The sequence below is a fragment of the Hydra viridissima genome, unplaced genomic scaffold (genome assembly GCF_058129835.1).
Source record: "Hydra viridissima isolate aposymbiotic clone 2 unplaced genomic scaffold, HvirCarnegie_v1 scaffold_15, whole genome shotgun sequence".
NCBI classification, from domain to species: domain Eukaryota; kingdom Metazoa; phylum Cnidaria; class Hydrozoa; order Anthoathecata; family Hydridae; genus Hydra; species Hydra viridissima.
The window spans coordinates 2049169-2075219 of NW_028324314.1; the positions used below are offsets into that span (position 1 = coordinate 2049169).

The 26051-nt window shown below is 32.2% G+C and overlaps 2 protein-coding genes and 1 pseudogene across 2 annotated transcripts; 2 read left to right on the forward strand and 1 right to left on the reverse strand.

The window, feature by feature from the left end:
• Positions 1–642: 642 nt before the first annotated feature.
• On the forward strand, positions 643–2434 carry LOC149878127 (uncharacterized). The gene is made up of 3 exons (XM_090073226.1): positions 643–1474; positions 1545–1751; positions 1992–2434. The coding sequence occupies exons 1-3, from the start codon at positions 643–645 to the stop codon at positions 2432–2434; spliced, it is 1482 nt and encodes a 493-aa protein (XP_089929352.1).
• Positions 2435–6202: 3768 nt separating this feature from the next.
• LOC149878128 (E3 SUMO-protein ligase KIAA1586-like) lies at positions 6203–7930 on the forward strand (annotated as a pseudogene).
• Positions 7931–10100: 2170 nt separating this feature from the next.
• On the reverse strand, positions 10101–24818 carry LOC149878129 (interferon-induced very large GTPase 1-like). Its single transcript, XM_090072921.1, has 3 exons — positions 24218–24818; positions 20951–21223; positions 10101–14553 (listed from the first exon to the last, which is right to left on the reverse strand). The coding sequence occupies exons 1-3, from the start codon at positions 24665–24667 to the stop codon at positions 11470–11472; spliced, it is 3807 nt and encodes a 1268-aa protein (XP_089929047.1). The 5' UTR covers positions 24668–24818; the 3' UTR covers positions 10101–11469.
• Positions 24819–26051: the final 1233 nt, after the last annotated feature.

A 26051-nucleotide genomic window follows, 5' to 3' on the forward strand; every position in this document is an offset into this window, starting at 1 on the left:
ACTGATGCGAGGTCAATTGCTCAAAGTCCAGTTTTGAGGCCGGCTTCTGCACCGTGCCCTGTTTCTATCGACATAATTTCATTCGGACCTAATCGCTTGCAAAATCGGGTGATAAGAGCTGAAACATCTATACTTGACACACCGGTTACCGATTAAACAAGCGTTATTACACCTAGGCCGGTTCCTGCACCAAGACCTGGGTTGTTTTCAAGAATTGCAACAACTATCTCCAGCGGTTTTAACCAAGTAAATGCTCTCATTGATCCATTCATTCCAAATACGGTGAAGAATGCAGTGAGCAGCGTGAGAAATGGAGTGGAAGAAACGATAAAGTCTCTCAAAGACGTTGTATTTGGTAGGCCGGTTCCAACTCCTCTGCCTGTAACGCGTAGACGGACGACTGATGCAAGACCAATTGTTCCTACTCTAAGTCCAGCTAAGCCGGTTCCAGCTCCGAGACCTTTTACAATAAAGTTTAAAATGACTGAGCATTCAGCGGAGCGTGCTGTTAGGCATTTTTCTTACGAACCTTCTGTCTCATATCAAGACATTGCAGCCTTTTTTAATTTTGTCAGAGAGTCTGCTATTCATGTCATGGAAGGAGTAAGGAATTTAAAATTAAGAATTATTTTAATATGTGAAATGAAATCTGTAAGCATCTTGAGTGGTGAAGAAGCTACTCGAATGGCTAGTTTTTCATCCAACTCTCAAATTATACTGGGGGCTACGAATTTAAGAAAGTTAATGGGTGAAATGGAAGAAAAAGTCTTGGAAAGTAGTGTTAAATACAATAAGTTGGGATCCAATTGCAAAATGTCTAAGATTTTAAAAATGGATATTAACTTTATTGATTACGAGCCTTTCAGCGGTAAATCCTACATTGACTTGCCTAGTGAGTTGAAAAACAAAAAGACCATTACCAACATGGAAAACGATGACAACCAATGTTTCAAATGGGCTGTCACAAGAGCGCTAAATCTAGAAAACAATCATAATGAAAGGATCAGCGAAAACTTGATTAAAAAATCTGAAGAGTTAAATTGGGAAGGAATGGAATTTCTTGTCAAGTATACTAAAATCGACAAGTTTGAAGAGATCAATCCAGACATTAGCGTCAACGTCTTTTGCTATATTGAAAAAATACCTCGACCTTTGCAAATATCTGAATTTTTAAATCGAAAGCATACTGTTGATTTGTTGTTCATTTTAAACGAAGACACTAACCATTATTGTGTGATTAAAAACTTCAGTCGGTTTGCTGGTTCTTCAGCAACAAAAGGTAAAAGAAAACAACATTTTTGCAGAAATTGTCTGCAAGCTTACGATCAAGAAGAAAAGCTCCAAAATCATCAACCTTATTGCTATGCTAACGCTCCAGTGAGAATGGAACTTCCTGAAGAAGGGACTGTCGTACAGTTTAAAAACTATAATAGGTCGATGAGAGTCCCCTTTGTGGTGTATGCTGACTTTGAAAGTTTCATCAAACCAAGTTCCAAGCTCCTTCTGCTATTACATCAAATGCTTCGACGAAAACCTTTATAAAGGAAAACTTGTCACGTACACAGCAGAAAGCGATGATGATGATGTTGCTCAAAAGTTTGTAACCAGTCACGAAACAGACCTTATAAAAATTTGGAACGATAGCGATTTACTGCAAAATCACTGGGAGAAAAAGAAAGTGATGACTGATGAGGATGAAAAGAATTTTAAAGATGCAACAAAATGTCACATTTGCAGTGAAAAGCTCGAAGGTGACAAAGTGTGCGATCACTGCCATTTGACTGGAAAATATCGTGGAGCTGCTCACAAAGATTGCAACATAAAATATCAAATTCCAAAATTCATACCCGTCATTTTCCATAATTTGTCTGGTTACGACAGCCATTTGTTCATCAAGAAATTAGGTGGTAAACTCAATTGCATACCCAACAACGATGAGAAATACATCAGCTTCTCAAAAAAAATCAAAGTGAGAGAATTTATTGATAAAGAAACTGGTAAACTTCGGGAAGTATGGAAAGAATTGAGGTTTATTGACAGCTTCAGATTCATGTCAAGTTCATTAAAAGATTTAGCAGACAACCTGGTTAAAGATTTGTGCACTGAATGTGATAAATTAAATCCAAAGAAATGCAAGGAAAGCTGTCAGGATAAAAAAGGAAAGAAATGCAAATGCAAAGAAAATTGTAAAGATTGCGCTTATAGAAGATCTAAAAAAGGAGATGAAATGTGTAAAAACCTATATTCAGTATTTAGTGGAACAAAACGAGATTTGTTGCTGGGAAAAGGCGTTTACCCTTACGAGTGGGTAGACTCGATTGAAAACTTCTCAGAAACACCATTACCACCTATTGAAGCATTCAACTCCAAATTGAACGATGAACCAGCAAAAGTTGAAGACTATGCTCACGCTCAAAATTTTTGGAACTGCTAATAATAAATACATCGGTAAATCATACAATCCTTCAAAACCGTCAAAATTCATTCAGTATTTAGGCGCTAACAATTTGTACGGATGGGCAATGAGCAAAAATCTTCCCGTTGGAGAATTTAGATGGATGACTGAAGACGAACTCTCTAATTGGAAATCCATGCAATGCATTTTAGAAATCGACTTGGACTACCCTGATGACCTTCACGATTATCACAACAATTACCCTTTGGCTCCTGAAAGAATGCTCATTGGGAAAGTAGAAAAACTCGTTCCAAATTTAAACAACAAAGAGAAATACGTCGTTTATCATGAAAACCTAAAAGTCTATGAGCGAATGGATTAGGTCATTACCAAAATTCATCGAGGTATCACCTTTAGAGAAGAACCTTTTATGAAAATTTACATTGACCTCAACACCGATTTAAGAGCAAAAGCTAAAACCCCTTTTGAAAAAGAATTCTTCAAGCTGATGAACAACTCTGTGTTTGGAAAAACCATGGAGAATATTCAAAAGCATGTAGACATTAAACTTGTCACCACAAAAAAAGAAGCTCTAAAATGGTCTAATAAACCTAATTATAAGCGGAACACCATTTTTGATGAAAACTTGATTGCCGTTCACATGGAGAAAACAAAACTCTTTTACGACAAGCCTGTTTACTTAGGATTGTGCATCCTAGACATCAGCAAAACTCTCATGTTTCAATTCCATTACGACTACATCAAACCAAAATACGGTAATCAGGCAAAATTGTTAATGACTGACACAGACTCGCTCATTTACGAAATCGAAACGGAAGATTTTTACAAAGATATTGCTGGTGACGTTGAAAGCAAGTTTGACACAAGCGAATTTGACAAAGAACATCCTGCCATTAAAAATGTCGGATTCAAAGTGGGTGCTTACAAAAAGGTTATCGGCATATTTAAGGATGAGACTGGAGGCATGCAAATTAAAGAGATTGTTGGGCTTCGACCTAAGCTCTACTCCTACAATGTCCTTAACGAAAAAGAAGAAGAAGAAGAACACAAAAAATGCAAAGGTATCAAGAAGAATGTCGTTAAAAATAAACTAAATCATCAGGGTTACTACAACTGCTTAATGGATAAGAAAGAAAAATTAAAAACCATGAACGTCATCCGATCCCATCTTCACGACATTTACACCAAAGAAATAAACAAAGTCGTACTTAGCGCTGAAGATGATGAATGATTCATTTTGGAAGACGGCATTCACACCTTGGCAAAAGGACATTACAAAAACAGACCTTGTCCAGAAGATCCTAAATAAATTCATGGATAAAATCTATATATATATATATATATATATATATATATAAAGATGATAACAAAGTAATAGCATAACAACAACAAAGTAAAGATAATAACAATATATATATATTGTTATTATCTTTACTTTTGTTGTTGTTTTTGCTGTCATTAATTTATCTTTGTTTTTATTATTATATGCTCCTTTACTATTACTTGTCATTAAAATAATCTTATTTAATTTAAGTTAGTTTAAACTCTTTTTAATTGACCTTGGTTGTAATCTATTGTCATTTACATTATAATCATGAAATGACTTTGTCAATTGTCACTTTTCTTATTTTATCATTTCAATATAAGAGTGAACCATCCAAATTAAATGTTTATATATTTTTCTATCTTAAATTCAGGATAATGTATTGTTTCTGTTACATATATAGTTAGAGTTATTTTAAAAAGCTTGCAACAAATATTTAATGAACATATCAGTTGTGAAATATTTAATCTACAAAATTCATTTGGTGAGATAACTGTTACCCCCTCATAAGTGAAAAAGTTGTAGATAATAATGATTCAGTTTTTGGAACTGTTGTTAATATATTTTCAGATAACAATGTTAATGTTGAAACTGAACTTGGTCATATTTAAATTTTAGTAATGATAATGATGACGAAACATTCACATCAGATTTGACTACCCTATTTGCTGATTGGGCTGTTCAGTTTAGTGTTAATTTGACTGCTTTGTCAATTTTACTGTGTATTCTCTGTCTGTTTCATCCTGATTTTTCAATTTAAAAAACTCAATACAATTTTATAGTTGCATATCGAGCAGGTGTTGATTAATTTTATTTTGGTTCAGCAATTAGTTTAACAAATATTAAACCATGTTTATAATAAAATTACAAAGTTTTCACCTCCGTATGGGCATTTGAATATTGGTGGTTTGACTTTATTTAATAGTAGCAAATTATCATTTTGGCCAGATTTGTGTCTTTTGAAAGGTTTTAATTTTAAAAAACCTGTGTGATTTAAGAATCACATTCAGTATCACACTTAGATAAAGTTAAACACATTGCAATGTTAGATGACAAAATTCTCAAGTGTGTATTCAACAAGTTGATGATGGTTTTGTTGTTTCACCCTTACTTCACTTGTTATAACTTAATTTGTTGAGATCTGTACTAAGTCTATTTTCTTACATTATTACTAACAAAATTAATATGCTTATTTCATACATAGTTTTATATGAGGTGGTTATTGAAATATTTAACTTATTTAGGTTAATTTTACTTGTGTCTTAAGTAATTTTCTTTCTTATAATAACAATTTTATAACAACATTGTCTATATTTATGCATTCAAAAGCTGCTGATTGGAGAAATTAGATTTGGTAGATGTAATTGGCATAGAAATGATTCCCATAAATCTTTAATAAATTGTTTTTGATATTGCAATTTCTTTGCATTAGATTTTTTAGATATTTTTGGTATTTTTAATATATATATATATATATATATATATATATATATATATATATATATATATATATATATATATATATATATATATATATATACACAGTGCTCGAAGTTAGGCGGGATGGGGCGGGATGCCTTACCGTTACCTTTTTAAATTTTGAAAACCATCCCACTCTTTTTTTAATGAATATTTTGGGGTGGGATGCCATCTCGGTACATAATAAGTTAATGGAAATTTTGTTTTATTTTCCTCCTATAAATAAACTTGTAAAAACAGTTTTAAAGTTTGCGGCAATATGCGAATTTAAATGAACTAAAGTCTCAGCTGTTATATAAAAATTTCCGGTAGAAAGTTCAAAAACTAAATTGATAATTATAAAACATTGCGTCTTTTCTTTTGTATTTGAAATAAAAAGTTGCCAAGCAACAAAAAGCGACATTGGCTTTTTTATTTGTTAAAGTATCGTTAGAGTTTTTTTTGGTGAAATAAAATATAGAACACAGATTTACTCAACATTAAATGTTATGATTTAAAAAAAAATTGCTTATTATAAATGTGGATAAATTGCTAGCAAGCGGAAGGAAAAGAAAGTTAAGCAGTGATAGTTCAAAAAGTAATTTGGAAAATGACACTGAAATAAATAAAGAAGTGACAGATTTTTCGAGTATTGAAAGTTTCCAATCCCTTCCTCAATGTGATGGTATTTTTCCAGATTACTGGTCTGATTTACAGTGGAAGGAGAAATTAAAAACATTTGACTGGTTGACAGTTTCATTAACAGGTCTTGGTTGTTCTGTTTTTAGTCAGCAAATAAATTAGGTGCGGAAAAATCTCAAGGAATAAAATTGGGTAGCGAGTGGACGCTTGGCAACGTTAAGGACTATGGCGAAACAAAAGAAAAAAAACAACAATCAATGAGGAAAAAGCTTTCAAGCCATAAACTATCAGTTGCACACGAATAGGCTTGTAAAATTATTTCTCAGTCCAAAAAAAACACCGTAGAGATGTTTAGTTCAAAAATGCAGATCAATCAGCACGAAACTACCTACCGCATATTTCGGACTGTTTATCACATTGCAAAAAGGAATCGTCCATTTTCTGATTTGAAAGAACTAATATTATTACAGATAGAAAACGGTTTAGACATGGGACGTATTTTACAATCTGATCACGCATGCGCTGATATTGTTTATCACATTGCAAATAAAATGCGCTCTAATCTTGTAAAATATATTCTTCATAACGATAGTAAAGTAGGGTTTACGATAGACGAATCTACCACGATGAGCAAAAAGTCTGCTCTGTTAATCTGCTTGAGAGTGAACATTCCAGAAATAAATATTGTCAATAGTATTTACTTTGATTTTATCGAATTAACAAATACAGATCCCTCGTCTATTGCAAACTCTTTTATATGTGCTTCACACGATTTTGGTTTTGACAAAAAATTTTTATTACGTAATTGGGTGTCTTTTGCATGTGATGGTGCTTCTAATATGCTTGGCAAAAAGCCAGGCGTGGCCCAGTTACTTTTGAATCAGTTTCCTAATTTGATTTTATGGCATTGTAGCAATCACCAATTAGAGTTAGCAGTAAATGATGTTGTGCGCGATATCTTTCCAATTTGTTACATGAAAAGCTTTTTTGATAAATTATATTCCATTTACAGTGCATCTCCTAAAAACAAAAAAGAACTGGAAACTGTTGCTATGGCTTTAAGTGTAAAACTAAATTTCATTGGACGAATTCTAGGCACTAAATGGGTGTCGTCTAGCGCTCGATCTGTGATGGCTGTTTCGAATAATTATGGAGCATTTTATCAACACTTTCATGAATCTTCATTGGATTTAAGGCGTAATGGAGGAGATAGAGCCCAATATGCAGGTCTTAATAAATTAAGTGATATCAATTTCATACTCAGCATGGGAGTAATGCTAGATGCTTTAATAGAACTAGAACATCTTTCTAAAAAATTACAAGATAGGCAAACTTCTTTACCTGATGCACATCGGCTTATCACCTTAAAATACCATATACTTCAATCAATGAGAAATAATTCAGGTGAATATTATTCGCAAACGCAGCTTGAGCAGAAAAGTTTGAATTTAAAGGCGTCAAACTACAGATCGAAAATGTTTCTAAAATTAATCAAAAAGAATTTTTTAGTAAACTAAGTGAAAATCTTGATTCTAGAATGTTTACAACTAGAGCTGCGAATAAATCTTTACAAGACAAAGAAAATGATCCAAACAAAGAAAAATATATATAACAATAATGTAATAAAAAATTTACAAATTTTTGATAAGCCACAATGGTTTGCAGACCAAGATCCATGCTTTGGAGAAAACGATATTAGACAATTAGCAAAAACTTTAAATATTTGTGAAATTACAGCTGTCCAAGGGTTTCGTGAATACATTTCCACTGGTGACTGTAATAAAACCCCTAATGATCTTCAGCCTCTGAGAACTGCTATAAATACCTTGATTGTTTCAACAGCTGAATGTGAGCGTTCTTTTTCTACTATGAATATAATCTTATCTTCCTTGCGAAACTCTTTATTGATAAAAACTGTGTCAAGTTTAATGTTCATTTCATTAGTAGGTCCACCAATTACGCATTTCGATCCAAAAGATTATGTCATTAAGTGGTTTGGGAAAGGACATCGCGATGCTAATTTTAGGAATTGTGAAGCGCCAGCATTAAAGTCTATAAAAGAAAGTGAAATATTTTAGAAGATATTCTGACCAAATTTTTTTTTTAATTTTTTAAAAATTGATAAATACAAAAAAGTAAGACTTGTTTAAAAATAAAATGTTTAAATATGCCATTGTTTTTTGATTGCTTAATGACGTTTGATGTGAAACTCAGCTCAATATTTTACGGTGACAGTCTCTTAAGAATATAACGGACCTCAAGAATATATATTATTAAACAACATAAGACAATCAGTTTGATTGTCATTCTTGACATTGTGTTTTTTGGTGTGTTGTTTGGAAAAGAAAAATCGCAGCAACTGCAGTTTGCCAGCGACTTGATCATGACGGTTTCATCTTTGAGTCAAAAAACGAAAATTGCTTGACGAAAAGAAAATTCCCGTCAAAAAAGGCGACAACGTTTTATCTCTAAAAGATAATGTAACGCATGGCTTTCAATGAGAGAAAAAAATAATTTTATTTTGCAGGAAGTTTTATTTCTCTAACATCATCTCGATTTCTCAATCTTGCCAACCAAGCTCTGATTTAAATTTTGACAATAAAGATTTAGTTTCTTCGTGCAACGACAACAGGCTGCGATGCAATGAGTGAAGACTGGGATTGCAAATGCTCTTAAGCTTTCAAAGCAATTCTTTCAAATTCGCTGCATGTAGCATAAATTAATTCCAAAATAAAAACGATTAAAATGCATGTTTTAAAGTTTTTGATCCAATAATCCTCAATGTGAGTTATGTTGCAGATGACATACTCGCTGTATATGTTTGGGTTTTTTTCCCAGTGATGTTTCATTTTGAGTAAAAGTTTTAAAATTTCAATTTCTTTTCTTTTAAATATAAATATATGCTCTTTAAAATACTTAGCAACTCCATGTTATCATGCAAATATTGACTAGAAACACCTCACTTATGCGTTGCAAATAGGGTATGTTAACGTAACCATATTACACACTGTTATGCATTAATTGTTTTGCATATGGATCTGTAACTGAATTGCGTGAAGAAACTACGTAAAGCGGATTTAATTGACGTAGTTTCCTTGAAATGTTGTAAATATAGTTTAAGTGGTTTATTTTATGAGCATATTTGAGGTAATTTGTAAAGTATAAATTAAAGGCAAACATTTTTTAGGCAGAGTTTTTTAAGAAGAAGAGATAATGTAGAATTGAAATGTTGTGTTCGCTGCGAGAAAACTACAGGATTGTATTTAGTTTAGTATTAAGTAAAATAGTACTTGAAATCTTAAGTGAAATAATTAAATCATGAACAGCAAAATACTTAAGTAAACTCGGAAACTACAACTTTGCTGAACCGAAGTATTTCTCTTTCTAAATTTAATTATTCTTCTGATAACAAGTTGTTAACAAAAACTGCTCACATCTTTTAATCATTGGATAATTAAATGGTTTTTATTGTTTAATATTGGTTTGTATTGGTTTAATAATGGTTTGCATTGTTTAACAAACTCTTGAAGCTTTTTAATCACAAACTTAAATAATCCTCCAGAAAAAACAGTTAAAAACTAAACTCTTATATATGAAAATGGAAAAAGGGAAATTAGAACATTTTATCAATTAAAATAAAAAAGTTCTTAAGCAATGAAACTTTTTAAATGGGTTTTTGTTAAACTGAAACTCATCTCTTAATTTAAAAAAGTAAACGTGATAGCGATAGGCACAAAGCAAAAACTTTAAAAATGATTAACATAATATGATGCCTATTCACAATTCGAACATTTTCTCCATCTAAGAAAAAACAATGGTTAATTACATTAAGTGCTTCAACTTTGGTAACTCCGCTCCAACTACTAACATCATTTTTTGCGGGTTTAGGATAAAACCTATCTAGGTTTTGCATAACGCGATATGTGATATAATTCCAATGCAAATAAAAATTACAAGCTGTTCCATCAATATCCCTGCTCGAATAGCTCTGTCAAACTGATTTTAAATCTTTGTAATTTACCCATTCGAGCTTCGTATCAACATTTTTGAACCTGTGATAGAAAATGACAACGTCATATCTAAATTTATTTACAAATGCCAAACTAAGTTCTCTAAATAAATTATCAAAGCCTCGAGGGCAATAGCTTCTACTTGAAGGATCATTAGTTTCATTAGCATGTGTTTAATTGCAAGGTGCTCCACAAAACGGGCACTTTGGTTTACATTGAAATAAATGGTTTTTAATATCTTTCTTTTGCTTTTTCAAACATGAGTCTTCCTTAGAAGATTTAATTTGACTTTAACTGCAGAATCAATTAACATAGCCACTTATGTCACCAGTTCTTTTTCCATCCTCCACTCCCTTTTCAAATATTGGCTTAAGAATATTTTCAAATTCTTCCTCTTCATTTTCTAATGCTTTTTTACCGAATACTAGCAAATTTTTTCTTTCAGTGTTTTGATGATATGAGGTACAAAATTATTTAGGCAATCTCTTTTTATTTTTTAAAAATTTTGTTTACTTTCAAGTTTAGTTCTTTACTTATGCTAGCTTCTTGGTTATTATTAACTACTTGAAAAACTTTATCTTAGAAAGAGGCGAATGGGTCGTTGAAAAAAGTTTTAAGGATTGAATTTTTTGAAATTACTTTTCCTTTCTAAACATTGAAAAGAATAGCTCTTTGGTTGATTCTTTCTCCCTTTTAATTTTTTCCATAAAACATTATGCACCAAATATCTTTTTTGTGCTAAACGAAAGTTTACAAAAGCAGTTAGTGTTGCGTAACCAGCAAATAACGCTGTAAAAGTGTTATTTAAACTAAACTTTTCACTGCATACAACTTTCGAGTGTGCCTCCTTCAAAATAACAGCTGCTTTTCTCAAATACTCCTAAACAAACATAGTATAATCAAGTTGCGCTTAAGGTTTGAATTTCATTTGCATAAAGCCTCCTATATCTTTCAAGGAAAGCAAAGTATTTTGTATTCGATGAATAGTTGATGAAATCATATCTTCACCTTCTTGCATTATATCTCTTTCGTTGGATTACATGAAAGACTTGAGTATATTACCTACAAATTTAAAGTAATGCAAAAACGAGGTGTCTCACTGGATATTTTCTGATAAAGCAATGGATTCAATATTGAATTTGTTTTCGAATCATCAAAGCTTTTAATAGTATTGTTAAACTTTGCATATTGCCTATAATTGTTATAAAGTTCTTGCTTGAATACCTCCCTTACACCGGCGGCAATAAACATTTTATTTTGCAGTTTTTGTATATTGCCGATAATATCCTTCCAAACTTTTTGAAATTCACTTTCCCATCCTTCCACTTTGAACTCAAAGACGCTGACATCTTGGTCCTTTCTCTTTTTTAAAAGGTCTTAAACATTTTTTCTTGCATGAGTTTGTTAGACAGCTTTGCTTGTCTTCAATTCATTTTCAAGCTCTAAACTATTCTGTTGATTATTAATAAATTTTTCAATTAATTCCTCGCAATTTCTCACAATATATAAAAAGCTTTCTTTCATTTTATCTACATAAGGCTGTTTCAATTTTAGAAAAATATTCCGGTGAACGGTTTTTTTCTCGAAGAAATTAGAAAAATTTTCTGCTTGTGCATTGTTTAACTCTTCAGATTTAGAAGGAAATGTGTACTTTCTTGTAAATCAGCTTTGCTTTTCATCAATTCATTTTCAAACTCTAAACTATTCTGTTGATCATTAAAATATTTTTTAATGCATCCCTCGCCATTTCTTACAACATTGATAATGTTCTGTTCCATTCTATTAATATAGCGCTGTTTCCATTTTAGAAAAATCTTCTGGTTAGCGGTTTTTTTATCGATAAAGTTTGTGAAAGCTTCAGCTTGGGCATTGTTTAATTCGATAGATTTAGCACTGAATTCATTCAGTTTTGTTGCTAAGTATTCTCGAGAAGCGTTTGCTTCGAAACTAGACTTAAAGGATGCTTGAATTTCATTATAAGCAGTTTCAAGATATTCGTTTAAACTACATTCTATTTTTGATCTCCATATGCTAACTTCGTTTTCAATTTCATATTTGACTTGAATCTCCGCATTGTTATTTAGACTCAAAACAAAGTTTTCTTCTAAAATTCCGTTCCACACCGTATCTATTTTTTTACAAAGATCTTCTAAACATAGACTACCCATCTTGTTGGAGGCCATTTTGTTTATAATATGATCTCTTAGTTCTGAGCAAGCTTCGCTATATGATTGATTTGGCGGTGCCATTGAGCCAGATCCTTCCAGGAGTTGTGGGAAATAAAAAACATCATGTTCTAGTGAAATGTCAACGATATCTTGAAAGTGTCGATAACTCTTTTGCATTATACTTGCTTGTGCTACAACCACTTCATCCATAAGTTTCATAAAGGTATTGCGACTAGATAAGTTTTTTTCTTTCGCAGACGGGTCACAGTTTTGATGAACAAACACGATTTTTGGATGAAAATCAACCATATTCATTTTCATAAGCGCGGATATGCTTACTTCTAAAAAGTTTTCTATGTCGTTTGGCAACTCTCCTCGCACATTAACTATTGCGACATCTGATATCCCGAGAACAAACGTTGCTATTTTGTCATTGTGAGTGTTGTTACTTTTGTACTCAGGAGCGCCTAACCCTTCTGTGTCAACAACAAGAATTGCGTCATTCTTGCAGTCTTCCAAATATACTGGGATGATTTGTAAGTACGCTCCTTTCGTGCAGCGCCCAGCACTTACAGGAAACTGTATTCCAAACATGGTGTTCAGTAATGTTGATTTACCAGAGCTTTGAGTTCCGAGCACTGTTAATACAAAGATTCTTGGTTCAAGCTTTAGGTCATAATATTCCATATAGGATTTTTTGAGCACCTTAAATACCTCTGTCAGCCAAGTTACTGGAACTGATAATCCGTCACCATCTATTAGTTCTAGCGCCATTCCCTTCAAAAGCAAAGAAGCAGCCAATTTAGGAAGCATATTCATACACTTGCTACGTTCATTGTTTAAATTGTCCTGATTTCTGTATGCTTCATATGTCCCAAAAATTTCCCGAATAATCGTTTCAACTCCTATAGATAAATCCAGTAAATTAATGCTTAGGTTTTCGCAGCGCTTTTCTAAATTACGCTGTTCGTTTGAAAACGTAAACTCGTCGAATGCATTTTTGTTTATCCTTTTCTTAAGTAAATTTAACTCCTTTGTAGCAATCAAGTAGTTGTTTCGAATATCAGATAAATGCGTTAAAGACCAATCATCCATATGATTTTTAACATCACATAAATATCTTATCTTCGTCTCAAAGCAATTACATTTAAATATTTCCTTCAAGAATTTAGACATCAGATCAGGAAGACCGTTTTGGATTATTTCGGACTGCTGCCATCTACCAGCTAGAGTTTCATCTCGGTTCTTATATTTCTCCTCGAGACTCCGAGTTGTAGTTTCCTTGTTTTGTGATTCAGCGTATCGTTTTATAGAAGACTGTATTGGAAATAACTTATTTCTAACTTGCGACCTCTCAAACTCGTTTGACTTAATCATGAGATCTAATTCTTTAACAATGGACTCACTGATATCTTTTGCTTTAGAGTTTATTGAAATATATTCTAGGGCTATTTGGGAAAACCTTTCGTTAAGACAGAGCTTTTGTGATGTTTTTTCAAGAGTTTCTTTTATTTCAACAGTCACTGTCTCTAAAAGTTTATGGTAGTTTTCATCAATTATCTTATATCGAACATTGGGACAAACATTATAAAACAGAACACGTTTACTCTTAACATAACTAGCTGATTCTTTTGTCATTAAAACCACAAGTTTTTTCAAGGTCGATTGGTTATTGCTCTCGGCTAAGGCCATTAGAAAACCTAAGTGCTGTTCATTTTTGAACATATCTACTCCACAAAGAGCAAACAATACATCCGAAGCTGAAGCTAGTGTTACTGCCAATTGAATATGGTGAAGAGCATCTCCTCTTAAGTTTAACAAAGAAAAAGTTTCGGAAAATTCCTTAGTTTTATGTGATAAGTTATGATACCACATTCCTTCAACGGTTCCTTCTGATGTTTTTCTGTTCATTTTGCTTGAAAGAGCGTGTCTTGTGTAAAAACCGCAACTACCTATTTTTGTATTGACATTGAAACCTAATAAATCGTTGCAGAGTTTTGATTTGGACCAGCTAACATTTGCCTGTTGACCTATCCTCATTATTGATATTACGCAAAGCGGAGATTTTGTAACGTTTTCCTCAATAAGCTTATCATTTTCGTGCCTTGCCACTATTATACTTCTAAGAGACAAATTCATGTAAAGGTCTTGAACAGACGGAAACAAGACTGGAACTGAAAGATGGCAAAGAGCAAGCTTTTGATATAGCTTGCTTCTTAAAGAGAAGTCAGCTTTAAGAATCAAATCGTGCAAGATATCCATTGGGTGATTAACTGCAGTATGTGTTCCCAGTTCGTCATGCCATTGTATTGGTATGTTGAAAGATTGATAATTCATTCTTGTAATATCCTGTAACAATCTCATTATTGCAATACTTTTACTTTTTGCAGGAACTGATGAGTCTCTTTCTAAAATCCTAATATAATCTTTTATTGCACAATTTATATCATTATCAGTTATAACGTCCTTGTTGTGGTAGAAGTCTTTAACGGCGTCGTCATGACAATCTTTATCAATGTCTGGAAATTCCTCATCCTAAAATAGAGGCAGTTCAACAAATAACAATACAGCGGTGGCCAAAAGTCTTGGAACAAAACATTTAACGACCAAAAAAATTTATTTTTGATCTAAAGTATAAATTTTGAAGGTTTGAGGTATATTTTTAAAGAGAATGTTGTTTAAAAAAATACTTACAACTTATTTATGTTTTTATTTATTTTACTGTTATCGTTTATTATTTTTAGTATAAAAATTTATCATAACATAAAATATGTTGTTCCAAGACTTTTGGCCACCACTGTACATCATGTTTTTACGCGTGAATGATTTCTTTTCAGTTTAGTATGTCACAAATTTTTTTAATGTAATGACAAGTTCTATACTCGTAGATAAAATAGGTTTGTTATTGAAACTTATTTTTCGGGAATACCCACTTAAGCTAAAAACTGGGCTGTTTTTGGTATGTATGTCTAATATTTCACATTGTAGAAATGTTTTTAGTTAAACTTTATCACATTGTTAAGCTTAGTGTTAAAATAAGATTACCAAAAAGACAACTCATGGTAGCAGCAGTGTAGTGATGAAAGTCAACTGCTTTTATCAGTTGACTTTCAACACTGCACTGCTGCTATCTTCAGTGGTCTTTTTGGTAATCTTCTGTGGCTTTTTTGTAGAATCTTAACATAGAAAACCGGCCATTCTGAGGAAGATTCAAATGTAATATTTAAAATTTCCATTAAGCGTTAAAGAGCAGAATTGAGTTTCAGTTCCGTAAAAAGTATCACAAATGGAAACATTTGTTCATTTTTCACAATGAGACCACAGACACCTCTAAGAAACTCACCACCAAGGAAAAGAATATAATGCTGCAGGGGAGTCTTCTGGCTAAAGTCTAGATCTTCCAATTACTTATCAAAACAAAACTTCGGCTCAACATGAAGTTTCCTTTCTGAAGCATCTTGCACGTTCCTTTCATACTCGAAGATGGGAGCAAGTGCTGCTGCTGCAAAAAAGAAGACTTAGTACGAGATTGGCCTTTGTTAGATGGTTTTATATCTTCTTTAAAATCAATGAGTTTGAATTATGCTCCCAACTCAATTAAGAAGTTTATAATGAGAAGGTCAGGAAATTGCATTTTGCGCATTCAGAACGCAGTTTTGTTTTCAAAACCCAGGGTGCAATTGCTATAATTTGTTTTATTGAGCATTTGGTTATAAATTCTTTGCATACGAACTTACCTGCCGTGGCCCAAGTGGGCTATACTTTACTTAATTTTGAATTTTAATTATTCAGTGAATGAAGAATAGAATGGAAGACCAACAGTAATCCTATTTTTTTAATATTGAGAAAAATGGAATTTTCTTCTCAAAGACTTCAGTAGCCTTTGCTTTTAAACAATTTTAAAAAGCTTGATAGTAGCTGGCAACAATGGCTTTTTTCGCTCGATCGTTGTCAGAAGAAGTAGGTATACTCCAATACATATTTGAAGAGATATATACGCGAAAACCTTTCTAATGGTTTGTAATCTCAAAACTCTCGCAAAAAATTAGGTTGATATTCTAAAAAACTAGAGATTGCATGTTTTATACGAAAATGTTTAACATGAATTGAAAATGTTTAAAATGCATAAATAATTAGTATGAACATTTCAAAGTCGCTTTAAACGTAATATAGGGTAAATTAAGTATATTGTAAAAGTTAACCAAGAAAATAATTCGGATTTTCAAATGCAAAAAAATCTAATCATTCCAGCTTACAAACACATATCTGCGAATATCACTCACACAAAGCTTACTCTGACATTTGTTTATCCGCAGTGTCTTTCGGCATAATGTTAAATTCTATGCTTTTCAAATCTCATATATTAAGCTTCACAGCATTCCAGAGTTTTGAATATTTTAAAAGAATTTTTAAGCGTTAATGGAACAATTCGCCAGAACAAATTTAAGCTTGCATGAAGATTAAAACATAATTCAATACAGTATCTCCACATTTAATGACATAACCATTACACTGACAATCTTCAATTTCATTTCATTTAAAATTAAAAAAAAAAATTTTATTACTTTTTCATTAGATTTAAAAAGATTTAAATGACAATAGCTTAACGTAGCTATTTTATAATATGTTGCACTACAATTATCATGTTTTTTTTTTTCATGTAAATGTGACACTTTATAAGCATGGTAAATGTCGTTAACATGCAATTTTCAGTGAATAGATATTATGTTTTCTAGAATAAATGTTTCTTATAACCTCTGAAAGTTAAGATATAAATCTTGGCATGGTACAGTTTTTAAAACCGATTTATTTCTTTAAGAATTGAACTGGGTAATAGTCTCTTTTCGAATTATTAGCAGTCATATTATGAGCATTTGTTGTATTCCAAGTAACTTAATAAATTTTATCTTTTTTTCATGTCTATTGAAAACATACTTCCTAAATTTTAGGCCCAATATTTTAAACAATAATGAAATCAAGGAGAGCAAAAACATTGTTAGCCCAAACTTGATCGCTTTATATTTTAAAATTGCTTTAAGTATGAAGGAGTAGGAGTTAGATTAAGAAAAGTTTAACTTGATGAAAAAACTTAGTGAAAAATAATCAGAAAAAGTTACCCCAGTACTAGAGCTTGTTGTATGACAAGCTCTACACTGTGGAATGAAATATGAATATAGACCAGTACAAAAAAAACTCAAGATACGCGATTGTTAGCTCCATTAGATAATTGGTTTCTTAACAACTAACCGAAAACGTTCATGCAAGATTAAGCTGCGTTTCACACAGCAAATTTAAACAACGAGCTCCTATCTAATAAAAAAAATTCGAGGATTTGTAAAAAAATTTTAGTTGTAGAGAAGAAGGAATTTAAAAGAGGCAAGCATTAAAGCACAAGTAAGGGATAAAATATTTGGTTTTGCAGCCTAAACCACTATTTTGAAAGTTTTGTTTCTCAAACCTATTATATGTATGCCACGCAGTTAAAATTTCTCATAAAAAAAAATGATCTACAAAATACTAAAACTATTCTCAATATTGTATACTTTTAGAATAAGATAATGTTGTTACTACAATATCATTATGATAAGACGTAAATTTTTGTTATCCTTCACGTTTACGTATCTTTTTAGTCTATACTAAAAAAGTGAATCCCTGTTCCTTTGTTTGTTTATTATAAAAAGCCAAACCTGTTGACCAATATGCATCAAATTTAGCGCTTGGGTTTTCACCAAGCACTGCCTGAGGTCTTATATGACCTTCTAAAAATCAAGGTAACAATTTCAATGACTAGGCTGTTAGATAACAGCTAATCTGTTCCCTCTCGTATAAGGTTCTTTTCCTAATTTTACTTTGTGATTCTCATTCAAATTAGCCCTTTTATTTATTTCTGGCCTGGACTATGCTTTTTAAGACATTTGGATGGTATTCTAATCTTTGACCGCTTTCTTCCAACTGTGCCACAGGATAAGTTTGCAAAAACTTTGCTTTATCCTGATATGCCCATGTACTTCACGTAAAATGCATGCAGAAAAAAATTTGCAAAGCAGGAAAAAATGCTGAAATATTCAACCAGGCATTTTTTTCACCAACTATTTTGGTGGTCTTACTCAGTGCATCCACGTGCAGCTCCAGAGTGTTACTACCTTTGCATCCTTTTGCATGGGGTGAGAGGTTCAACCTCATTTGTGGCACTTTGAACTCTTTTGAAAAAGTTTGCGAAAGTTTTTGCAAGTCCTTCAAGCGACAAGGTATGTTGGAACTTGAACGTCACTTGGATAAATGTCTTCAAAAGGCGACTCTTTATAAGTCTCCTGCAAGAAAAATGGAATTATTTGCCATTAGTTCACTTGCTACTATCCTGCATATGCACGTCAGCAGTGGGAAAGCCATAGTATAAATATATAAGAAGACATACTACTTCTTGCCAGAAGGCAAACTAACAATGATACACTCCAACTCACACCAATCAATTTTTAGTGGCTCCTCACCCTATTGGAAAACAGAGTCATGCAGACTTCTGCAAAACTCCTCTCTGCATATGGCTTGCCATGCCCTGAAAAAACCATCGAAATGGCAATTTGCAATCCTCTTATAAGAGAGACGCCATATGACATAGCCAAGCTTGAGCAGGAGGTTGCCTCTAAGGAACCCGAAATCAATACCGTTTCAGACCAACGAGCTGCTTTTAATAAGCTCCTAAATATGATTCAGGCTGGCAGAGGTGGCATTTACTTTTGTGTCGTCTAAGGTGGGATAACCAAGACTATTTTCACAAACACATTCCTAGCAACAGTCAGAAGCATATTTGTAATTGCATTTGGCACAGCCAGTTTAGGAATTGCTGCAACTATTTAAGCGATGGTTGCACAGCACATTCAACTTTTACTTTGTCTATTCAGCATTTTGGAGAAGAAGTTGCTGTTTGCAATATGAGTGCAGGTTCTAGAGATCCCAGGGTTCTCAGAGAGGCAAAGTTCATTGCATGGGATGAGTGCATCGTGGCAACCAAGACCAATTTTGAAGAGGTCGACAGATTCTGCTTGATTTGAGACACTCAGACCAACCAATAAGAGGAGTTCTGCTCCTATTACAAAACACTATCTGTAGTGCCAAGCGCCATGTTGAGCTCAATGACTGCATCAAACAAAGTTGTATCAGCAGTCAACTCAAACAACTTATACTCTCAACTAACATAAATGCAAGGCTCTTTGGAGTTACAACTGTCCAGGAGTTTTCCAACATGCTTCTGAAATTGGGTCAAGGAAAAGCTGCAAAGATAGTCAACGGAAAGGTCATTTTACCTGCGAATTCCGGTAACTTGTTTCAAACATCAATGGATTAGCAGATTCCTTTTTTTCCAAAGATAACTCGCAAAATGAGCCAAGGTCAAGTCAACTACTGTAAGTAATTGATTGAGAGAGCTATTATAGCACAAAATGATGCTGTGATTGCGATAAATTTGAAAACTCTGAGGCATTCCGCTGGGCTAAGTTAATTCAATCATTCGAGAGATTCTACTGCTGTCAATGATTCAGTCGGATATCCTGTCGAATATCCTTTCGAGTTTCTAAATTCTCTTGAACTCGAAGGAATGTCTCTACATTGCCTGGAGTTGAAATTTGGCTCACCAATAATCCTTCTTAAGAACTTGAATGCTCCAAGGCTCTGTAATGGCACAAAATTTTTTGTCAAACTATTGCCTAGCATTATTGAGACCACCATGTTGAAAAGCACTTACGTTTTCTTCTTAGGCATACCACTGATTTATTTAGACTTTGTGATCGAATTTAAAAGATTACAGCTTCATATCAGGTTCTCATTTGCATTGAAAATGTTCAAGGCCCGAGCCAATTCCTAAAGGTACGAGAGATTAACCAGGAAGCTCCATGCTTTTCACAGTGGCAACTATATGGTAATTTCTTAAAAGTTGGATCTGGCAGGGATCTGTTTATCTTTACTCCAGATGGAAAAATAAATAAAAATTATCAGCCCATCTTTTCTGACAACCGAAAGAGACAGCACCGGAAATTTTCTTATTTCAAAGAACTGTCTTTGAACTACATATGTCTTCTTCTTGACAGATATCTTCTTCAAAAGAAGTGTTCTTCCCAGTTGAAATGTATTCAAAATAAAAAATCACCTTCTTTGAAAAATGCCCTTTTCTCAAACGAGAAGTGATTTTTGTAAGAAATAAATTCTTTAAAAGAAAATTAAAAAAAAAAAAAAGATTAAAAAGAAATTTAAAATTCTTCTCAGTTGAGATTTGTTTCAAATAAACAGTCAGCTACTTCAAAGATAGTGTTCATTTCAGCTGAGAAATATTTCACATAGAAAACTAGCTGGAATATCTGGCGCTTTGCACCTAGTATTCCAATTAGTTTTAAATGCTTTCAAAAGCGGGTACATGAGAGCAGTAATTGCACATAAGGACTTGCTTTTTCATTATTATTAAAATGAGGATGAGTTCTTTTTTTCAGCACATAATAAATGGAAAACCATTCATTAGCTAGATAAACGCTTGAGCTACCTCAAAGTCTAATGAAAAATCTGTTAGTTAAGTTGTGTTACTGTCATCTGGCCAGCTGTGATTTTTTTAAGTGGTTAAAGTTGTATCATTTTAATACATTAAACTGTTTTCCAAAGATAAATAGTTGAAAGAGTTGGCTTTAATAACAAAATGTTTAAAACGTTGACTACTTTCAGTAAGAAGAAGTTTAAATCTAACCAGCTTGCAAATGATTTTGCCTCGGAAGCTCTGCTTTAGATTATTTTCAGCTAATATTTGGCAAAATCTTTAACAATCTTTAAAGCGTTCTTATCGACATTAATTGGATTCAAAAGATTGGAAATTTCAAAAAAAGTTGCAAGTTAAAGATCATCATATATTTTTTCTTCTCTAATACAATCCAAAGCATTAAAAAATTCAACTCACATCTTTGCTTTTTAAGTAACAGAATTCCTCACTCCATTTACTTTTACCAAACTTGCAAACAGATTGAATTTGAAAACAGTAGTTTCCTGGTTTGTCACAACGTATCTTCACCTCAGAAAGAAGTTTGTCGTTTTTGTAACTCATGAGAACGTTTTCCAACTCAATGAAACATGTTGACCAATCATCACCTAGTTTATAACGGAGGCAATATTTTGAAATTTCGTATTTCAATGCTTTCCAATTTAGAGTAACACTTTCTTCTTTGAGAGATACCTGCAAAGAAAAAAAGCTTTAAGTTTATAAAGGTATATCAATGTTAGAAAAGAAATTATGACTCTGTAAGCAAATGATTGATTTGTTTTAGCATCACTTACGAGTTGAGGTTAAACCTTGAGAGGTTATATTAGGTTATTAGCGAGTGCATTATCGTTTATATCAATCCGTTACAGAACTCAAAAAAGTATAAAAGTTTCTAATAAATTTCTTGCATAATTAGCAAAAGTAAAGATAATTAGAAAAAATTTCGTTTTAAACCATAAACCTAATAATTCTAGGAAGTCAATCTCTTTCTGATTTAAGTTGCGTAGATGCTCTATATTCAACAAGTGCAAGAGGTTAATCAAAAAAAAAAAAATTTTTAAGATTATTTTAATTATTTATGTTGATCATTTACTTAAACTTGTTCTTTTTCGAGCTTTTTTCGTCATTTCGTGCAACAGTAAAATAAACATGCTTTAAAAAAAAAACTGCTTTGCTTATCCTCTAAAATAAGTTGACAGTGTTTTTAAACTATTGGCTTAGTGGAATGTTTAGAGAAAAGTAAAAAGAAAAACTTAGTGTCGTAAAAACCATTTTAAAAGTTTTCTATCGTTTAGAATCTCAAGAAGAATAGCTATTTTTAGTTTCAGGTTGGTCTTAAACATCTGGGTTGTTTTTTGTCTAAAGTTTTTACTCTTGAACTAACTTGAGTTGTCAAACCATTTGAATCTATCTTTGCGACATGACTTTTTAAAATGCGGTTAACGTCATGGAAATTAAAAATGCTTAAGGCAAATAAATTATTGTTATTTCAAGTTATATTTTCTGGCACTTCACTTGATATTTGAGTTTTATTGCGCAAACACTTTTTCAGCAAGTCATCAGAAGACAAATTTACAAACACATGGCGAATTTGTTGGTTGATCCTTTTTAGGATTTTATTTATTGGTTTCTATTGCACATTGCATTCATACACGGCTACCCTTCTGGGCAAAACGATGCATCTAGTCAAAGCAACACAAGCATTCTGAAAAGAATGTTCTGTTCCTAAACCAGAAACATATAACTGCGTCTATATCTTTAACTAAACATTCTTTGAAGTATTCTATAAATCACAGAGAAGACTGTGTGATTTATTGAATACTTTGTTATTACATTTATAGAATACTTTATCATTATTACCATTTTTCATAGACAAAACATTACTATACAAGGTTATTGTTGTGAATATATACTTCCTGATCTGAGTTAATCGCTTTGATTTATGTAATTAAATCCATACTTCTGCATTGTTCAATCAGCAGAAAAATGGCGCGTTGATTGTGGGTTGTTGGACTCACCAAACATATTTCCCTAAATCTAAAAGTGGCTTTAAGCATAATGCGTTCTACCTGTGTTTCATTAACGTTTCAAAAAAAAATTCTGAAACAAAAGTTTTACATTGAATTAAAAACATACTCACACAGCCAGCAACATTTACTTATGATTTGTGTTCCTTACCAGTTTCTCAAATAGCAGTCTCAACTCGAATGTTTATTTTAAATTGTTTGCGACCTTGAACTTTTTTATTATAAAAACATTTAGTTGGTTTATAGGTCTCTGCATAAAGTTTGCATGTTATACTTATCAAACTTATACACGTATCCCAGTCAAAATTGAAGCTGGTCAATTTATCTAAAAGCATTTGAGATGCGTTCTGAACATGTAAAGAAGTCATTAAAGCATCAGTTTAAAGAGATTAACTTTTAAAGTATTGTTAATATACACCAAACTCCTGCCCGGTGAAAAAATCATATTATTAACTTGAACTCAATTAAGTTACTACTGTACCTTTTTCTCTTGGAAGGCTTTTGGTGTCATTTTCAGGGAGCGAGTTCTATTAAATTAACTCTTACTTTTTCCTGTTAACTATTTTTACAATAATAAAAAATCAGCTTAATAGAATAAATTTATTCTAATAACTAAATGTATTTCCTCAAGAAAACCCACAGTTGTGCAAAATTTATTTTTTAAATTACCCATAATTCAATTCAAAAACAAACTGTACTTAATAAAATGGATTTAAAAAATGATATACTTAACAGGCTTTATCTGAAAGAAATTCACCAATCATTTTGTTAGGTATATGTTTTACTCAAGACGGTAACTGCTGAAGATTAGTACTATTAATACTTATTTAAAGGTTTAATCATCTAAAAATTTTTTTAAAACCTTTTTTTGAAATAAACTTCAAATTACGAAATTCAAGATTGATTTAAACTTCCTAATGCTTAAAGTAATAAAAACATAAAAAAAAACATTTTTTAAAATTTCAAAGGGCTGTACCAGTTTTAATGACAGTAAAACTAACTCTTTGATAACCTTGTGAGTCTTTATACACTGAGATAAAGATTATTTTCTCCCAACCGTTATGATCAATACCAATTGCATTGATTTCTTACTCTGTAATGTGTAGTTTTAAATCAATAAAAGTTACGCCATGTTCGAAATAAACCTTTGAGTGAGTGTTGAAATGGAAATAAAAAAATATGCTCTTTTTATCCATCTTGCGTACAATGACGCAATTGATATAAATGAAAATATATCTTCCAAGTGAATATTGTTTTGATGAGTGTAAGTTCTATCACAAAATCTACAATGAAGACGTAGAAAGTACATTTTAAAAGAAAGTTAATAATATTTGCGTTCCTAAATTGAATATATTAAGAATTGTAAAATAGTTTTTAATTCTTTGCCATTATACCAAACACGCGTATCCATTCAGACATTGCCTCGAAATCTAATCACTGCAAATAATCTTACACTGAATTTCGCACTAATAATCTTAAATATATCAGGTTTTATTAAAAATTGTACTCAAAACAAATTTGTCGTTCTAATTGAAATGCTATTACATGATAAACTTAATTAAACAAGTGTATGCTGTTTTGTCATGTTTCTCGGTATAAAAAGTAAAGCAACTTTTACATATATTACGATTTGCGTCATTCGCATTGTCTTTTCACTTACCGATAGTATCTGCGGAGCATCTAACTCAGCGGTTTTTCGGTGAACTGTTTCTGTGAGTAAAACTTTTCTGTTTCTGTCATTAATACCCAGTATTTTGAAAGAATATTCTGTCCCAAACAAAAGATGATTGAATACATAACTATTTTCCTGTTTAGAAACATAAATGCTCCACCATTCAACATCTTCTGTAGATGCTTTGTAGTTCACAAGGTAGCAATCTAAAATGCTATCAGGGTGTTTCCAAGTTAACATCACAACTCTACCATGCATTACGATTGCATTGAGACTGCATAAGGGATTAATTGGCACGGATTTTACAGTTCCATCAACCATATCGCTACCTCCCCTTTCCTCTATCCCATCCTCTATCTCAAACGTTTCGTTTTTTAAGATGAATTTGTTTTCATCATCACTCAAAATCTTTTGGTTTGACATTTTGAATATTCTCATAAATGTCCGTTGCTTCAATTTATTGTTGAACCTGAATTTTAGTTCGCAAAGAAAACCGTTTGTTCGGCGGTCGAAAAACGAGGATAAGTTTGCAACGAGTCGTTCAAAGAATCTGGAGTGTAGCCTTTTTTAGTTTCTAAAAAAGATAAAAAACAAAAAATGTTGGTGCCTTTCTGTAATAAACGATTGGTTCGCCATATTCATCTCCGCGGTTTAAAGTCAAATTCATGTGGTTTAAAAGTCTAATTTTTAAAGGTTATAAATTACTCTCTTCAAATGTTAAATACCGGCAGTGGGTTTTTAGAATGTGGGTTTTGTTTAATATTAAAAGAAATGTTAGATTTGAATAAGGAAAGAACTTGTAATTGTTAAAGAAAAAATATATATTTACTTTCCATGAAGTCGCACGTTACAAGGTTTTTTTTTTTTTTCATTTTGTTTTTTAAGTTCACTAGAATAATTTGTAGATTTTAAAAAAGAAATGCCTTTCGCAGGGATTCCAAATTTTCTGCTTCCGTATCAAGTTTACCTTGTTATCCTTTTAGTAATTGTTATTACATTGTGAAGTTTTGTGATGCATGATAGTTTTAGTTAATAAAGTCTCGTCTTGAGATTCCTTTTGAACCCTTTTGTGTTCGCGCTAGCTTGTGTTCAAAAAATACATTCCGGTATTTAAAAAGTCATGCTTCCAATTTGTATACCAACCGTTGCAAAATTGGATTCATTTTGGGGTTTTTCAAACCCATAGCATTTATTTATAACTGCTGTCAAAGGTTGTGCAATCGTTAACATTTTGTTAACCACTGAATGAGAAAGTTCTTTAAATACGTTTCATGACTAGAACCCAAGAACATTTCAAGAAGCAGCAACACTCTAAAGGGTGTTCATCTTTCAGCGCAAAAAAAAATATTCAAAAGCAAGTGCTTTTATTTTCATACTTCATCCCAATTTGAAAAATATAAGCACGTTATCATATTATTGTTTACAAAAAGCTTTGCACCGTCGGAAAGTAAACTGGTATTGCTGTCAGTTTCAAATTTTTTTCATCAAACATATGTAAGCTTTGAAACACTGGAGCTGAAGCATCTTGGACATTTTGTTTGTTATAGCTTTGATTGTCAGTTTTTCATTTGCTATTTTGCTTTTGTTTCAAGTGCAACCTGAGTAAACTTAACTTGTACCTCCTATCTGCCAGGATATTTTTTTAGTCAGTTTTAATAAGAACAGCATCACCAAGCTCTATATAACCAGTATAAACTGTATACGTCTAATTAATTCAAGACGTTTTTCAGACTTAAACACAACAAAACGAAACAACCTAGCTAGCATATGACCCTTGTTCCAAGAACTTTAGCGTGATAAATTCTGTCTTCCAAGACTTGCA

Excerpts from the sequence above, each read along its gene's own strand:
- LOC149878127 (XM_090073226.1), top strand. The coding sequence starts at position 643 with ATGAAATCTGTAAGCATCTTGAGTGGTGAAGAAGCTACTCGAATGGCT. Across the intron at positions 1,475-1,544 it reads GGTGTATGCTGACTTTGAAA|GAAAACTTGTCACGTACACA; the intron begins GTTTCATCAAAC and ends ACCTTTATAAAG. Across the intron at positions 1,752-1,991 it reads TTGCAGTGAAAAGCTCGAAG|AAACTGGTAAACTTCGGGAA; the intron begins GTGACAAAGTGT and ends TTATTGATAAAG.
- LOC149878129 (XM_090072921.1), bottom strand. The coding sequence starts at position 24,667 with ATGAGAATATTCAAAATGTCAAACCAAAAGATTTTGAGTGATGATGAA. Across the intron at positions 21,224-24,217 it reads ATGCTCCGCAGATACTATCG|GTATCTCTCAAAGAAGAAAG; the intron begins GTAAGTGAAAAG and ends TTTTCTTTGCAG. Across the intron at positions 14,554-20,950 it reads GTTACTTAAAAAGCAAAGAT|GATGAGGAATTTCCAGACAT; the intron begins GTGAGTTGAATT and ends CCTCTATTTTAG.